The sequence below is a fragment of the Arachis hypogaea genome, chromosome 19 (assembly GCF_003086295.3).
Source record: "Arachis hypogaea cultivar Tifrunner chromosome 19, arahy.Tifrunner.gnm2.J5K5, whole genome shotgun sequence".
Classification (NCBI taxonomy): Eukaryota; Viridiplantae; Streptophyta; class Magnoliopsida; order Fabales; family Fabaceae; genus Arachis; species Arachis hypogaea.
Genome location: NC_092054.1, coordinates 123,274,816 through 123,292,322, shown reverse-complemented (window position 1 = coordinate 123,292,322; position 17,507 = coordinate 123,274,816). Strand labels below are relative to the sequence as shown.

General features: G+C 39.0%; 2 protein-coding genes across 2 annotated transcripts; both read right to left on the bottom strand.

Annotated features, from left to right (window-relative positions):
• Positions 1–13,108: 13,108 nt before the first annotated feature.
• On the bottom strand, positions 13,109–14,084 carry LOC140182332 (uncharacterized). Its single transcript, XM_072228496.1, has 2 exons — positions 13,242–14,084; positions 13,109–13,129 (listed from the first exon to the last, which is right to left on the bottom strand). The coding sequence occupies exons 1-2, from the start codon at positions 14,082–14,084 to the stop codon at positions 13,109–13,111; spliced, it is 864 nt and encodes a 287-aa protein (XP_072084597.1).
• Positions 14,085–14,432: 348 nt separating this feature from the next.
• On the bottom strand, positions 14,433–15,194 carry LOC112778682 (uncharacterized). Its single transcript, XM_025822978.1, has one exon. The coding sequence runs from the start codon at positions 15,192–15,194 to the stop codon at positions 14,433–14,435; it is 762 nt and encodes a 253-aa protein (XP_025678763.1).
• Positions 15,195–17,507: the final 2,313 nt, after the last annotated feature.

Sequence of the window (17,507 nt, the reverse complement as noted above, 5' to 3'; positions counted from 1 at the left end):
ACAAGTCCAGAATCTAAACCCAAACTGAACTTGACTTGGTCACTGCCAAGCTTTCAACTATAAAGTGCTAACCCAACTTACAAGGGGATTCCCACAGAATCATGAAACACAACACAGATGTACAAAGAAACTCTGAGGACATCTATGGCTTTTTTTTTTTTTAATTTTGCACTCTCTGCCTTTTTCCGCTGTATGGCTTTTTCATTACAAACCTCACTGTTTGCCTTTTTTCCATAAGACTCAAGACATGACATAATTAAACAGAAAAATACAAAATAAAGAACATTGAAGGAGAAGAAATCTGTTAGCTTGGGGAGCTATAGAAACTCTGTGCTCACTCTTTTCTTTTCCTTGAATCAACCCTAACTGTTCACCCATACTTATAGGGAGAAGCCTCCAAGGTTGAAACCAAACAAACCAAGCCAATCTTCTTCTTCTTCTTCAAGTCAGAACCGGTTCGGCCAGAGAGAGAAGAGATAACACATGCAAAACCCAACATGCAATTACCTCTAGTCCTTCCTTGGTCACCACTCTTCATCAATCCGAGCCCTTCATCTTTGCCTTGCTCTCCAAGATGAACTTCTGACCCTTGATGCTTCATGATGATAATAGCTTCATCTGCTCCAATCTCTGCCTCTTTCATCACGTAGCCACTCTAGCTACCTCATGTGATGCTAGAGCAGAATCAGAGACAAGTCATCTTCTCCAAGATTCTTCTTCTCTGTTGGCCGAGATCTTCACTTCCATTTTTAGTATGGAGGAGTCAAGATCTCATCACTAAATCTTACCACAAGTGAATGAGAATCTTAGCTACAACATACTTTATGTTTTTTTTTTCTTGCCATCATTTTGATGGTCTTTAGGCGTGCTTCTTCTTCTCTATGGTGGCTTGGCATAGCTTTCATAGTTGCTTGGTGATATGACCGAAAGAGAAGAAAAGCAATTAGAGAGAGAAGAGAGAAATTTGAACAGCATTCAATTAAGAAAGAGAATGTGATTAAATGAAATGATTCTTCTCTTGCTGAAAGGCGTGTAGTATTGAGTGCTACAATCAAATCAAATGTCTTTTTCTCTCTCATTGTTCCCATGCAGTTAATGAGAATTGAATAAATTTGGAGTCCATCACATGGTAAAAGTTGAGATCCGTTGGAAGCATTTTTGCTTTCTTTTTCAATTTGTTTCGGATCAAGCAAGCAAAGCAATTTGTGCTTGTATCAATAATAAGTAAAACTGGCCTATAAAACATTTCAGCCAACATTTATATGACAAAAATTGCATAAGGCTGAATTTTGATTTTATTGGGCTTAGAATTTCTTCTTTTCATTTTGGCCCAATAACAAATCTGCACACACAAATTTATTAATTAAGCAAGTATGTATTAAGATCAAATTAATAATTTTGTAATTAATTGTTTTAATAATATTTGTTCATCATCAAATTAAATTAGAGTTTTCTAAACTCATCAATCTCCCCCTTGATGACAAATATTATTAAAATTGAAATGGAAAGAAATTTAAAGATTAGAGTGTAGAGTACTCCCTTTGAATATTTGAATTTCTCTCCCTTTCTAATTGTCACATGGCTCCCCCTTAATGCATGCCTGTTTTATCAAGGGAAGCTTCATACCTGTAACATTTTTTATCAAGCCTAAGGCAACAATGTTATTCAACATATTTGTTATGAATGTTAAATGGCTTGATTTATGAACAAAACTGAATGATAATCAAAACTTATTTGTTATCAATAATTTGATTTTTTGCTCTTCATAGAATAACAAGGTTGATGTGTCCTTAAACTGCTTCTTAAGCTACTTGAAATTTTTTTTTTTAATCAAACCAGAGCATATTGATCATAGCAGCAAAATAAAACAAGTTGATCATATCAATTATCAAGCTTATATATCTCAACTTAAAGAAACTGCAAAAAATAAATCCAAAACAGCATTCATGTTATCAAGCATCAATTATTATAATTAAACTAATTATCCAAGATAGGCGTCAGGCATCAGCAGCAATCAAATGAAAACAAAATGCATTTTCAACATGCATTATCAAGTATTAACAAGAGTGATTATGAACTCTCAAAAATAATTTCATTCCCTGTTTTCTACTTTCCAGTTCCCTGTTTTTCGGTTTCAATTTTCAGACATATATAATACATTACAGTAAGACATATCTCTATCATAATAATCTAAGGAAACTGCAAGTAGAAAATATCATGACATCAAATCTAAACTGCCATCGTATTCACACTTATTGCACATTATAAATTGTTGATGATGACATAAGCATATGGGCATGCCACCGGCGAATATATCTCATAGTTTGCCTCAACCACATATATAGGAAGGATAACTAAGGAAGAAATGTGTTTTTGAAACCACCCTAAATTATAAGTGGAAAGGATCATATAGGACATCTAAACTAAGACAACACATGACAAACCATTGGACGTGTTCTCTTCAAATCTTTCTTCTTATTTGTTTGTATGTTAACTAAGAATAGCTATAACAAAAGGTCGTCTACGTTGAGGGTAATAATGTTTAGTTGTAGGATTGATATTCTGTTTTAGACGTAATTAGATAATATTTTATAGAATAAACTACCAACTCGTTACTGACTATTTTTTCAAATGATAATATAACTTTTACAAAAAGAAATAGTTCATTTTGATTTCCATCTCTTATTTTCATAACACAATATGGTCTCTTTTTTGTATTTTTCCATCAACTTTAAACAAAAAATATTGAGATATGATGTTATATAGCTGAGTTGTCATGTTATTTTTGTTGGTCATTACTATTCAATATTGACAATCAGAAATGTACAAATACCTAACTAATTACTTCTAAATTTAAATTAGTTAAAGATTTATTTGTCTTAATTTCTATACTTTAGACAAAATGACGTTGTTTTAACATCAAATTGGATAGAACTTATTTTTCCTAAAAATTGAGATAATATCTTAAATTATTTTTTTATTTATTATATTAATATTTTTAATAAATTATTAAATATATAATAGAATAAATATAAATTGATTAATAAATTATTTAAATTTAAAATAATTTATTATCAAACTAAATAGATAATTTTTAAATATGTAAATAATAAAAATTAAAATACGATTAATACATTAATAATAATAATTTTATAATATATTATAATATTATGATCTAGATAAATTTTGTAATAAAATAAAAATTAATGAAAATAAATATATTATTTCACAATAATAATAATAATAATAATAATAATAATAATAATAATAATAATAATAATAATAATAATAATATACGATTAATACATTAATAATAATAATTTTATAATATATTATAATATTATGATCTAGATAATTTTTGTAATAAAATAAAAATTAATGAAAATAAATATATTATTTCACAATAATAATAATAATAATAATAATAATAATAATAATAATAATAATAATAATAATAATATGCATAATTTTTTTTAATAATAACAAAATTAATTTGTCATCTCTTTAAACTAAATTAATAATTACATTTGATATCTCTTTACATTGAATACACTATCATTAGCTATTAATACTAAACGAAATAAAGCATATATATGTGTGTCCACTACTTAATTATTAATTACACTATATATGCAAGCAATTGAATTTTAATGTGAGCAAAATTTTAATTAAACTGCGTGCATTATTTTTTATATTGGTAAATTTTTATCGATTTCTAACCTTAACTTATGACAATATATATTATTAATAGATTAATAATATTATTAATACTTTACATTTATAAATAGTTTTCATAATATATATAGAATTATTTTATTTAATATTAGTAGTTAACTGATAATATATTTTAATATAAATATATCAAATATAATTATTAATTTAATTTAAAAAAATAAAAAATTAAATTTGTTATTACTCAAAAAAAATATGTATATCAATGGTTAGTAAGAATATTATAATTATTTAATAATTATAAATTATTATTACGATAACTATTATCATTACAATATGTCTTATGTGTTAAATAACGTGTTTATTAGTTTCTATTTTATTATGAAAACTACGTCATACTAATAATATATCACAAGGTTATTATTATTGATATTAAATGTATTTCGATTTTTATTATTTATATATTTAAAATTTATATTGAAAAATATTTATTTAGTTTTTGATAAATAATATTTTAAATTTGAATAATTTATTAATTAGTTTATATTTATTATATTATACATTTAAGAATTTGTTGAAAAATATATTAATATAATAAATAAAAAAATTTGAAAAAAATTATTGTATCAATTTCGTTTAGAATAAATAATTAGGTTTCCTGACTAATTTGACGTCAAAACGATGTTATTTTGTCTAACGAATAGGACAAATAAACCTCTAACCAATTTCAATTTAGAGACAATTAGATTTCTATCTATGTTTAATTGTCTGCGTTGATACATAATGATCACCTCACCAAATAGACATGACAACTCAGTTGCGTATCGTGACATGTCAATATCTTTCGTTTGGTTTTAATAGTTAGAATGGTCAAAAACTAAATTGATAGTTCACTCTATTTTATATTGTTAATAGTTAGCAACTTAACATGATCTGCAAAACATTATGTATTCATTAATTTAGTTTTAAAAAATTAAACGCTTTTAAATTAATTCTTGAAAGATATAATAATAAATTAAATTAATAATTATGCAAATTAGACAATAATATGTCTTAAAATAATTATATCACATGTCATTATCAAACTGATAGAATGACTAATTTTATTCATAATTATATTTTTTAAAGATCAATTTAATTTAAAGTATTTGATCTTTTAAGAACTAAATTGATACATACATGATTTTTTAAGAACTATTTTTATTATTAGCTAATATTTTATGCAGCAGAAAGGAAGTTAAGAATTGTTTTTTTTTTCAAAAAAAAAAAAGGACAAATTTGTTGTATGATTTTATATTAAAACACATATTTAATATGTACATTGTGAGGGTGGATGTCTAAATTTGTTTTGGAAAGATTATAAATTAATTTTGTCATGAAGAGACTCAACACTTTAATTTAATCTTTGAAAAATACTAATGTGAGTTAAATTGATCCTTTTGTTGGCTTTATATACCAATATATGACCGTTGAGTTATAGGTTTTTTCCTAAAATAAAATAAAAAAATTTATTATTTTTTTAAATAAGATTTTTGGACTTTAATTTTTTAAATACGATTTTTTTTATTTGAGTAAGTTTATCGGACTCCGACGAACTCTATAAAAACTAGCAAATTTTTCGTACTCCAACGAATTAAATTATAGAGTTCGCTGTATTCTCCCCTGAACTCCCCTTTAAAATTTTTAAAATACACATTTTTAATTCATGTCATCGTCTTCAAAAGAGTATATAGATCTACAAACAGTATAGAAGAGTACAAAAAAATACAGAAACAATAAGCATGACTTCTTCAAGGATTTTATTTTTTAATTATAAATTAAGAAAACAAGCCATATTTAACAATGGCCGCCATTATTATCGTCTTCAAAAATACACGGTACACCGGAATAAGTCATATTTAACAAGAATTTTTTAATTATAAATTAAAAAAATAATTATTTTTCAAAAATAAAATATGACTTATTTCTGTGTACTCTTATGTATTTATACAAGAGTATATAGAAATAAGTCGTATTTTATTTTTGGGAAATAGTTATTTTTGTTAATTTATAATTAAAAAATTCATATGGCTCATTTCGATACATCTGTGTATTTTTGGAGACGATGATAATTGTTGCCATTGTTAAATATGGCTTGTTTTCTTAATTTATAATTAAAAAAAAAAATCCTTGAAGAAGCTGTTTATTGTCCGTGTATATAATATACTTATATACTGTTAGTATATCTATAGAAGTTCGGGAGAGGGTACGTCGAACTCTATAATTAATATGGAGTTCACCGGAATATGGCAAACTGCTAGTTTTTTATAGAGTTCGGCGGGGTACGGCAAACTTAGTTTTTTATAGAGTTCGTCAGGTGCGGCGAACTTGCCCAAATACAAAAAAAAAAAAAATCATATTTAAGAAATTAAAGTCTAAAAATCTTTTTTAATAAAATAATAAATTTTTTTATTTTATTTTAAGAAAAAAAACCTTGAGTTATATGATAGATACATCAAAAATGAATTATACTACAGATTTTACTTTACATACATATAAATAATTATCACTGACATGTTGATTAAAAATTAATGACATGACTAACTTAACTGGCGTTGGTAATTAATTTTAGTAGACGAAATTGAAGTATTAAATTCTTTAGAGATCAAACTAATTTTTGTGTAATTTTTTAGTAGAGACCATTTTAAACATTATCCTTAGTTACATCATTATTTACAATAAAAGATTTTTTATTTTTAATATAATTTGGAATAATCAATCTAGATAAAAACAAGTGATTATAGTATTTGTGAGACTATAATCTTTTTTATTAGATCACTTTTTAATTCATCTATTTTTATTATATAAAAATTAATATTAAATTATTATAAGATGAACTTATATATATAATTATTTTTTATTATGCAATGTCAGCGATTTTAAATAAGTGACAATATCACTAAAAAAAACTCTCTTACCATTAGACTATATCACTAATTTTAAATACGTGACATTATAATTTTTTTTAAAAATATTTCATTAATCAATATCCTTAATTAATTGAATTTATTATGAATCATATTTTAATTATAAATTAATAATTAAATACAATTAATAATAATAATAATAATAATAATAATAATAATAATAATAATAATAATAATAATAATAATAATAATTCTCAGTTATAAATATTCAAATTGCATATTGTTATAGTTATAGTCTACTTATATATATAATCAACAATAATACTCTTATTACTATTACAGTATTATTTTATCCATCTCATAATCTCTCACACGAATTGCTAAAAATTCCTTCAACCATTTTTAATTTTGATACAAGATCAAAATTATAATTGTTCGGTTGGTCGGGTACCGAACGGTTCGGGTTGGGACCCTGAGGTCAATGCTGGGAAGGGTGGAGAGGCTCGTCTGGTCGTGCTTTCCTAGTCCCGGGTATACGAGGTCCCGAGCACTTCGTGTGTAGAGGAGGGGGACCACCTGCAAAGACACTCCGACGCCCTTGTCAGAATGTGCGCAAGTGGAGGGGGAATAGTGTAAGAATGTGACGTACCTTGGGGGGAGAGCCAGTCTCCCCCTTATATACATGTCAGTAGTGGGCCCTTTCAGTGGTCAGGCCCATACCCTCGAAGACGCTGTCCCACGGCCGCGTGCAAGCCGTACGGGACGCGTGTCCGGGTCGGATGAAGGGCGTACTATTGGGCCGGCAGGAACTCGGGTCGGGTTAACCCGCGTGAGTTTGGGCCAGGCCGTAACAGTGCCCCCGACGCGTCAGCGATGGTCGTGAAGGCCATGGGTGGCGCGTAATCTCTACGCTCGTACGTTGTCGCCGGGTCGGCTGATCGTGGGAGGGACGCGTCTCCTGCGCGCGTGTCTCTTGATCTGCTGTGGCATCTGTTTGCCGTTTCGTTCTCCGCGCTGGGTATTTAATGCTCATAATGATTTGAAAAAACCCGTGCGCAAAGACCATTTTGCCCTTGCTTCCTTTCGCGCTTTTGGGGGTGGTTTTTAAACAGTTTTCTCCCTATCCACCTCCCACTCTTATTATTTCCAACTCCTTCTCTCCCTAACATCCAAAGCTTCCTGTGCGAACTCCCTCTTGCTTCAACTTTCAGTCCAGATTTCCTTCATCGTTCCAGGTAATCTTCTGGTTTCTTTCTTCTGGTATCTGTGTTATGTTCTGTTGTTGTGTGATTGCTGTTTGCGTTTGTTGCATGGCTGGTTTATTTTTGTTGAGAGGTTTTTCAGTGCTGGGGTAGGTGGGTTAGGGAAGGGGTACCATTCCAGGATAGGCTTTTTTGGGTGGTTTGTGAGGTAGGCGTAGTTTTTAGCCGTATCTGGTCATGATTGAGTTGAAAAGGTGTAGTTTCTGAGTTTTTTCGGGCTCCCGACCTCATAGACTAACGGAGTGGTACCCCGCTGTAGGTATGCCTCGCGTTGTCTCCCGGTCTTCCGGATTTGCTGCGGCTTACGACCCGTATGCTTGGGTGACTGACGATATAAGGAGTTCACCCAACCAGATGGGTTTGGAGGAATTGATGGAGTTCCGGCAAGCTGGCTACTTGTGTGGGGGTACTGACGAAGAGGCCAACTACGAGGCCATTGTCCCTGCTCCTCATGAGCGTATTTATGAGCTCAATTTTCATTTCCCCCGCGTCCCCGATTGGATCTGGTTTTATAAGTCCATGTTCACGCAAGTTGGCGTTCGGATACCGTTCTCCGAGTTTCAAATGGCGCTGCTGAACCGGATATCCGTCCCCCCGTCTCAGCTTCATCCGAACAGCTGGGCTTCGATCCGCTGTTTCGAGATGGTCTGTGAGTACTTGGAGCTGCCGGCGTCGGTGGACGTTTTTCTCTTTTATTTCAACCTTACCAACCCTTCCAAACAGGGGAAGGCGAGAAAAGGGTTTCTTTCTTTCCGTGCTGCCCAGGGTAGGAAGATTTTTAGCCTTTTTGAGGACTCCTACCATGGTTTTAAGGATAAGTATTTCAAGGTTCGTCCCGTCAAGGGCCGTCACCCCTTCTGGTTGTCGTTAGAGGGGGAGCGCCTTATCCAGACTTACTGGAGCTTTGGCGCGGGGTCGAATCCTTTTGTCAAAGTGTCGTACAAAAGGTTGTCGGCTGTAGATAAGCAGATAGCGAACGTTCTTCTTGCTATCTTTGAAAAGAATCCCGTGAACCCCCATCTTCTTATGGGTGAACGGGAGGCCGCCAGGAGCTATATTCGTGAGTTGTTTTCTTGTTTGCCTATGTTTCTTTGTCGTTGTTCTTCTTATTTCCGATCTGACGACTAACGTTCTTGTTGCTTGTCGCAGTGGAAATGTCTGCCACTGTGACCGGTCTTGAGAATCTGATGAAGACCTTTTTTGAGGCAAGTGATGATAAGAATGCCGAAGAGAAGGACGTCGGCAAGTCGGAGGGTCCTTCAGGGGAGAAGGAGGGCTAGGCTTCCCCTACCCGGGATACCGAAACGTCGGGAAAGCAGGGCGTAGGGGGTCAGGCTTCCCCTACCCATGAGGAAGGGCCCGCTGACGGGCACGCGACTCTCACCCCTCATCCGGATAGTGACGTGGAGCTTATCCACACTCCTAAGAAGCGAAAGATGTCTTCCAGCCCAGAAGGGGCCCTCACCATAATGGAGAGGAACTTCGATGCTACCAAATTCATTGACTCCCAACTGATACCCGGGACAGAAGAGCATTTTCATGAAACCGAACTGTCCGGGCAGGCGAGGTGGATGTATCGCACCTTGCTTCGTGGGGCCGTGATAGCTCGGAAGGCCGAATTCGAGTTATCCGGTATGGAGGCGCTTCGGAGGAAGCTTGAGTCCTCTGTTAAAGCGAACAATGACTTCAAGGCTCAAGTTGAACTCCTCCAGGGTCAGCTGTCTGAGATGGGGGGAAAGCTTAGTGCTGCTGAGGAGAAGTCGTCGTTTGTTGCGGAGAGGTTGAAGGCGTCCGATGAGACCGTGGCCCGGCTTCTTGAGCGAGAGATGACATTGGAGGGTCAACTGAACGCCGCTCAGGGTCGGGTTGTGGCCTTGGAAAAGGAGCGGGAGCAGGCCGTCTCGGAGGCGAAGGCCGCTAAAGCAGAGGCCGCTGAGCTTAAGAAGAAGCTTAAGGTGGCCAAGGAGCAAGGGAAGAATGCTATCTTGATGACCGAAGATGCCCTGAAGGCTCAGCTGAGGATTGCTGCTCCCGATTTCGAGACGTCGTCAATTGGCGTTTTCAAGACTATCCAGGATGGAAAAATTATCGATATGCCGAGGAAGTGAAGTCTTGTAACTTATGATATTTTATCGTTTTGTTTGCCTTGAACAATTTACTTGTCCGTTTTATATTTTGACGCTTTATAAGTTATCGCCGTTTGATTGCTGTGATTTTTGCTTGTTTCGTTGTTTCGTCGTGTTGCCGTTATCGTGTTACCGTTTATTCTGGGCGGGCTTATTTCTTGTGCCCGTCTTGCCGTTTTCACATTTGGCAGCAGTTCGGACCGATTTGGTCGCGTGGTCGTCGAATTGGTTGAGGCCTGTGGGCCGTCTGGCTCCCGGGGTGATCAATCCCGGGGTGCCGTTTTAGGTTTTGGACATGCGAAATAGATATGAAGTAAGAAAGTTTTACCAAGTAAAAAATTTGAACAAGTGGAGATTACTCGTTAGTTGGACAAGTATTTGACAAAGTAAGTAAACAAGATGAATTAATATCTGGATAGGGTCGGTGAGTCGGTGGGTCAGGAGTAGAACCTCTTTAGGTTACCTGCGTTCCATGTTCTGGGTATTTCCTTGCCGTCGAGTTTTTCGAGTTTGTAAGCGCCCTTGCCGAGTACCTCCCTTACCCTGTAGGGACCTTCCCAATTTGTCGCCAGTTTTCCTTCCCCTGGGGTCGGGACGCCGATGTCGTTGCGTCGCAGGACGAGGTCCCTTTCTTCGAAGTCTCGTTTGAGGATTTTTGCGTTGTAACGCAGGGCTATTCTTTGTTTCAGCGCCGTTTCTGTTAGGTGAGCCATCTCCCTTGTTTCCTCAATCAGGTCTTTCTCGACTGCTTCGCTCATGCCCGCGAGTAGTAGTCGGGGGCTTGGTTCGCCGATTTCGACTGGTATCACCGCATCGACCCCGTATGTTAGGCGGAAGGGAGTTTCCCCCGTGGCGCTTTGCTCGGTTGTCCGGTAGGACCATAAGACGGAGGGGAGTTCGTCAGCCCAGCTTCCCTTCTTACTGTCTAGGCGCTTCTTTAGACCAAGAAGGACGACTTTGTTTGCAGCCTCTACCTGCCCGTTTGTTTGGGGGTGTTCTATTGAGGAGAACTTTTGCTTTATCCCCAGGCCAGAGAGGAATTCCATGAACTTCTTATCGGTGAACTGGGTCCCATTGTCCGAGATAACGACCTCCGGGATACCGAAACGGGTTATCACCTGCCTCCACATGAACTTCCGGCAGTTGGAGGACGATATCGTGGCTAGCGGTTCAGCCTCCACCCATTTAGTATAGTAGTCAATGGCTACAATGAGGTATTTGACTTGTCCTGGGCCGACCGGGAAAGGTCCCAGGAGGTCGACCCCCCATTGTGCAAAGGGTCGTGTAGTCGTCAGCGAGCTTAGCTCGGAGGCCGGTGCCTTGTGGAAGTTGGCGTTTTGTTGACACTTCGTGCATTTTCTGACGAACTCCTTTGAGTCCTTCATCATTGTCGGCCAGTAGTATCCTGCTCGGATGAGCTTCCTTGCTAGGGCTTTGCCCCCGATGTGGTGTCCGCAACACCCCTCATGGACTTCTCTAAGCACGTAGTCCGTTTGGTCGGGGTGCAAACACTTCAATAGGGGCTGGCTAAGTCCCTTTTTGAATAGTTGTCCCTGTATGATCGCATATCTGGCCGCCTCCCTTCTTAAAGCTTTGGCTGCTTTCTCATCTTCGGGCAACTTGCCGAGTTCCAAGAAGTTGGTGATGGGGTCCAGCCATGAGGGGCTCGACTCCGTCAAGTGGAGGGCGACCGTTGGTTCCTTCACCATGCCTTGGATGAGCGACCGGTTACCCGATCCTGGCTTTGTGCTCGCAAGCTTCGACAGGAGGTCTGCTCGTGTGTTCCTTTCTCTTGGGACGTGCTGGACGATGACCTCCTGGAACTGGCTTGTCATTTGCTTCACCTTTTCCAAGTATTTTTGGAGGAGGGGGTCCCGGGCTTGGTAGCTTCCGTTTATCTGCGAGGTGACGACTTGGGAGTCGCTGCATACTTCGACCCTCGTCGCCCCGACTTCCCGAGCCAGCATTAGTCCGCCTAGGAGAGCTTCATATTCTGCTTGGTTGTTCGACACTGGGAACTCGAATTTGGTCGATTGCTCATAGACGACCCCTGTTGGACTTTCCAAGATGACGCCTGCTCCTCCGGACGTTTGGTTGGAGGCTCCGTCCACATGAAGCCTCCACCGTGTGCCCGTTTCCTCGGGAGGGTCGCCCGTTACCTCCACCAAGAAGTCTGCCATTGCCTGGGCCTTGATTGCGTGTCGAGGCTCATACTGTAGGTCATATTGTGAGAGCTCGATTGCCCAGGTCATCATCCTACCAGCCAAATCAGGTTTTTGCAGTATTTGTCGAATCGCCTGATCTGTCCTCACGATTATGCGGTGACTCTGGAAGTATTGTCTTAACCTTCGGGAGGACACTAGGAGCGCCAGCGCCAGTCTTTCTAGTTTGCTATACCTCAGCTCTGGCCCCTGGAGTGCCCTGCTCACGAAGTAGACGGGCTGTTGTGTCCTTGCTTCTTCTGTAACGAGGACCGCGGCAAGCGCTTCCTCAGTTACTGATAGGTAGAGGTAGAGCGGTTCTCCGGCTTTGGGTTTCCCGAGGACTGGCGGTGCCGCCAAGATTTCCTTGAAGTGGTTGAATGCCTCTTCGCACGCTGAGGTCCATTCGAACGTCATTCCCTTTCTCATTAAATTGAAGAAAGGTAGGGCCCTTGCTGCCGATGCGCCGAGGAAGCGGGACAAAGCTGTCAATCTCCCGGCAAGTCTCTGGACGTCTTTGAGGCAACCCGGACTCTTCATTTGAAGGACCGCTTGGCATTTTTCGGGATTGGCTTCCACTCCTCTCTGAGTGATCATGAAGCCAAGGAACTTTCCGGCCTCCATGGCGAACGCGCATTTAAGCGGGTTAAGCCTTATGCCGTGTTGTCGTAGGGACGAGAAAACGCCGTTAAGGTCGTCCAAGAGATCGTCCGGTCGTGCGGTCTTTGCGAGTATGTCATCCACATAGACTTCTACTGTTTTGCCCATGAGTTCGCTGAATATCTTGTTCATCAACCTTTGGTATGTGGCTCCGGCATTTTTTAGACCGAACGGCATTACCTTATAACAATAGATGCCCCCTGGCGTTATGAACGCCGTTTTTTCCTCGTCGGGTCGGTGCATCGGTATCTGATTGTACCCTGAGTAGGCATCCATGAAGCTCAGGTATCTGTACCCTGCCGCTGCGTCGACAAGCGCATCAATATTAGGTAGGGGGTAGCAGTCCTTGGGACAAGCCTTGTTGAGGTCAGAGTAGTCCACGCACATTCTCCATCTCCCGTTGTGTTTTTTAACCAGAACTACATTCGACAACCAGGTCGAGTAGTCCAGTTCCCGGATGAACCCCGCTTCTAAGAGGCTGGCTGTTTGCTTGGCCACCTCATCTGCCCTTTCCTGCGACATTTTTCTCCTTCTCTGGGCCACTGGTTTGGCTCCTGCCTTTACGGCCAGGTGATGCGACATGAGCTGGGGGTCTATTCCGGGCATGTCGGCAGGTGTCCAGGCAAAGAGATCGGCATTGGCCCTGATCATTTCCATCAAGGGCCCCTTTATCTCGTGGGGGAGGTTTCTGTTTATGAATGTGAATTTGTCGTCCTCCTTGCCGACTCTGAACTTTTCCAAGTCTCCTTCTGGCTCTGGTCTGGGTTTGTCGTCTACCCTGGCGTCCAGGTCCGCCAGGAAGACCCCTGATGCTTCCTTGGATTTTTTCCTGAGAGAAAGGCTGGCGTGGTCGCAAGCGACCGCCGTTTCCAAGTCGCCTCTGAGGGATCCCACGGATCCGTCATCGGTGATGAATTTCATCACAAGTAGTCTCGTACTGATGGCTGCCCCCAAGTCGTTAATGGTCTTTCTCCCCAGGATGATGTTATAAGCCGTCGAATCTCGTAATATCACAAAGTCTGCCATGACTGTTCTCCATCTTTGTCCTTGACCCACAGAGGTCGGGAGCGTGATAATTCCGTCCGGCTTGATGAAGTGATCACCTAACCCTACCACACCGTGCTGGTGGGTCGTCAGGTCGGAATCTCTCAATCCCAAGGCATCGAAAACATTTCGGAACATGATATTTGAATCTGCCCCCGTGTCTACCAGGATTCGTTTGACGAGGCCAGTTCCGACCCTAGCCGTGACGACCATGGGCGGACTTTCCGGCGCCTCGTCGAACCATTGGTCTTCCGGGCCGAAAGAGAGAATTGGGAGACTCTTAGGGCTTCTAACGGGTGAGGTGGAGATCGCTAGGACCTTGGCGTCTTTTTTCTGTGCCGATTTCGACTTCGGGGCGGTATTTCTGGCCGTTACCACGTTTACCACCGTGAGGCCGTGGTCGTCACCTTCTGGTTCTTGTCGTCGCCTCGTTGGTCGGGATCTATCTTCGGTGTCGTGGTCTCGGTTGCGTCTCCTCGGTTCCCTTATGAGGTGGGCGAAATCGGCGAGTTTGCCGTCCCTGATAGCTTGCTCGAGGGCATCCTTTAGGTCAAAGCAGTCTTAGGTCTTGTGCCCGTAACCCTTGTGATATTCGCAGTAGAGGTTCTTGTTTCCTCCCGTCCTGTCCTTCAGTGGTCGGGGCTTCGCCAGTATTCCCTTTTCTGCTATCTGTTGGTAAACTTCTGTGATCGACGCCGTGAGGGGGGTGTAGTTGGTGAACTTTCCAACTCGGGGGAACGGTTTGGGTGGTTTACTCGGGCCGCCGTCCCTGGCGTGTTCCTTTGGTCTTTCTCTGGCTTCGAAGTGCCGGGCTTGGTTGTAGGCGGGCTGCCGTTTATTGGCAGCCACAACCCGGCTGACTTCCTCGTCGTTGATGTATTCTTTGGCCACGCACTGGATCTCTTGCATTGTCCAGACGGGTTTTGTGGTGAGGTGTTTCCTGAAGTCCTCATTCGAGAGCCCGTTCGTTAAGCACAAACTTGCCACCGAGTCCGTCAGACCGTCAATTTCCAAGCACTCGTCATTAAAACGGTCCAGGTACTTCCTGGTCGGCTCTCCGGGTCTCTGTGTCACCCCTAGCAAATTTATCGGGTGTTTGGCTTTGACAATCCTAGTCGTGAACTGAGCCAAGAAGGCGTGGCTGATGTCGGAGAATTGGGTCACCGAGCCTTGCGGGAGGTTGTTGAACCACCGTATTGCCGGGCCCGCTAAGGTGACCGGGAAAGCACGACACCTGACCTCGTCGCCCACTCCTTCTAGGTTCATCCTGGCCTCAAAGGCCGTCAAGTGTTCTAGAGGGTCTTGCGTTCCGTCATACTTCATGTCTGTCGGCTTGTCGAAGTGTTTCGGTAGTCGGACCTCGAGTACGGAACGGTGGAAAGGAGTCGCTCCTATTATGACGGGTCCTCGGGCGGTTCTTCTCGACTCATTGTTCTCGTGGTGAGCTTCCTCGTCGCCCCTGTTCGATGCGCGTCGCCTTTCGTGTCGGGCGTAGATAATGGGGTCGCGACTTCTTCTTCTGGGGCGTACTCGCCCCCCGGTGCTCTCCGACTCGTATTGGGGGCTCGGCGTGCGCCTCGAGCGGCTCCTTGAACGGGAACGGGTGGGGCTCCGCTCTGGGGAGCGTTGGTCGCACTCTCTTTCTGCTAGCCTGCGCTCTAAGTCCTACATTCTGTGGCGTAGTTCTTGCATTATCCTGGCGTGGTTATCACCCGTCCTTCCGAAGGGGCGTCTCTCGTGAGTCTGTGTCGCATCCCTCGGGGGCGACTGTTGCTGTTGTCGAGATTCCGTCGCGACGGCGCCTCCCCCGAGCACGGGAGGCGCTACCTCAGAACCTGCCCCAGTCTGGACCAGCACGAAATCCATGAACGAGTTCTTCCCCACAGACGGTGCCAATGTTCGGTTGGTCGGGTACCGAACGGTTCGGGTTGGGACCCTGAGGTCAATGCTGGGAAGGGTGGAGAGGCTCGTCTGGTCGTGCTTTCCTAGTCCCGGGTATACGAGGTCCCGAGCACTTCGTGTGTAGAGGAGGGGGACCACCTGCAAAGACACTCCGACGCCCTTGTCAGAATGTGCGCAAGTGGAGGGGGAATAGTGTAAGAATGTGACGTACCTTGGGGGGAGAGCCAGTCTCCCCCTTATATACATGTCAGTAGTGGGCCCTTTCAGTGGTCAGGCCCATACCCTCGAAGACGCTGTCCCACGGCCGCGTGCAAGCCGTACGGGACGCGTGTCCGGGTCGGATGAAGGGCGTACTATTGGGCCGGCAGGAACTCGGGTCGGGTTAACCCGCGTGAGTTTGGGTCAGGCCGTAACAATAATATAGAGTATTATTTAGCAAACAGGTCAATATTTATATTTGCTTTATAAATTTGTTTAATACTATACGTATAAAATAATCAAATATAAAAAAAAAATTACATATGACGACCTTTTTCATTATGTGACCATACAAAAAAAAGTTATAATTTATAAATTCAAATATTTACTAAAGCAAATATTTAAATATATATAAAATATAGATTACTAATTCAATTTTTATTATCATAAAATTTATTATGACAAAATTTTTTATTTCAAGAGTTATATAAATTATTTTATAATTAATAATAAAATAAAAATATATTTATTATTTTTAATTATTTAAAAAATTATAAATAAAAATTTTATAATATTAATTTTCACGGATTGTGCAGGTCTAAATATCTAATTTACTCTAATCTTAATTCAATCCAAAGACGGATACATGTAATGAGTTGTGGGGGCAAGTGTCCCCATTAGCATTTTGAAAAAATATAAGAAAATATATGTATAAATATATATATGCCCCAATTGAAAAATTATATTTGTCCCCACATTAAAAAAATACATATTAATTTTTGTGTCAAAATATTTATTTTGTATATATTTTTAAAATTTTAGAATTAAATTTTGATACACTATTAGTATAAAATAATTTTACATATGTATCTAATTACGTAATATCATATCATAAAAAATAACTATTTTTTATATTAATTATATTTAAAATAAACATAATTGGATAATTATGTAAAATATTTTATACTATCAATACATTAAAATTAAACTCTAATTTGTATCTAAAAATATAAAATAAAAATATATATTAAATTAATTTAATAAAAAACAAAATATTATTATTGTAGCATTATTTAATTAATAAATTTATTTAGTTGACGGTTATATCTTTGATTTTTTTTTCTACTTCACTTTAATATTTACTAAATTGAAAAATTTTGTATTAAATATTTATTTTGATAATTAGTTCTCAAACATCAATTAAAGTAAAAATCAATTAAAATATTAATACATTTTGTACTTTTATCTGTCTAAATGACTAACTCTATTATTATTATTTGAAATTTAGTCTTTTTTTATTAAATAATTAAATAATTATTAAATAATCTATAAAACATATAATAAGAATATGAAAAATTTGATGCATAATTTTTTTTCTAAAATACTATTTATCATATATAATTCATAAAAAAATATGTTTTCTTTTATTATTGGTTAAAAGATAATTTATTTATATTTTTGATTAGTTTTATTTATTATTATTATTATATTTAGTTTATAAAAAGATAAATTAATAATTATATTATTATTTATCAA

What these genes read in the sequence shown, in the direction of transcription:
- LOC112778682 (XM_025822978.1), bottom strand. Translation starts at nt 15,194, where the DNA reads ATGAAGTATGACGGAACGCAAGACCCTCTAGAACACTTGACGGCCTTT.
- LOC140182332 (XM_072228496.1), bottom strand. Translation starts at nt 14,084, where the DNA reads ATGGTCGTCACGGCTAGGGTCGGAACTGGCCTCGTCAAACGAATCCTG. An exon ending in GGTTGTCGAATGTAGTTCTG is followed by an intron (nt 13,130 to 13,241) that starts GTTAAAAAACAC and finishes TTGTCGACGCAG; the next exon opens with CGGCAGGGTACAGATACCTG.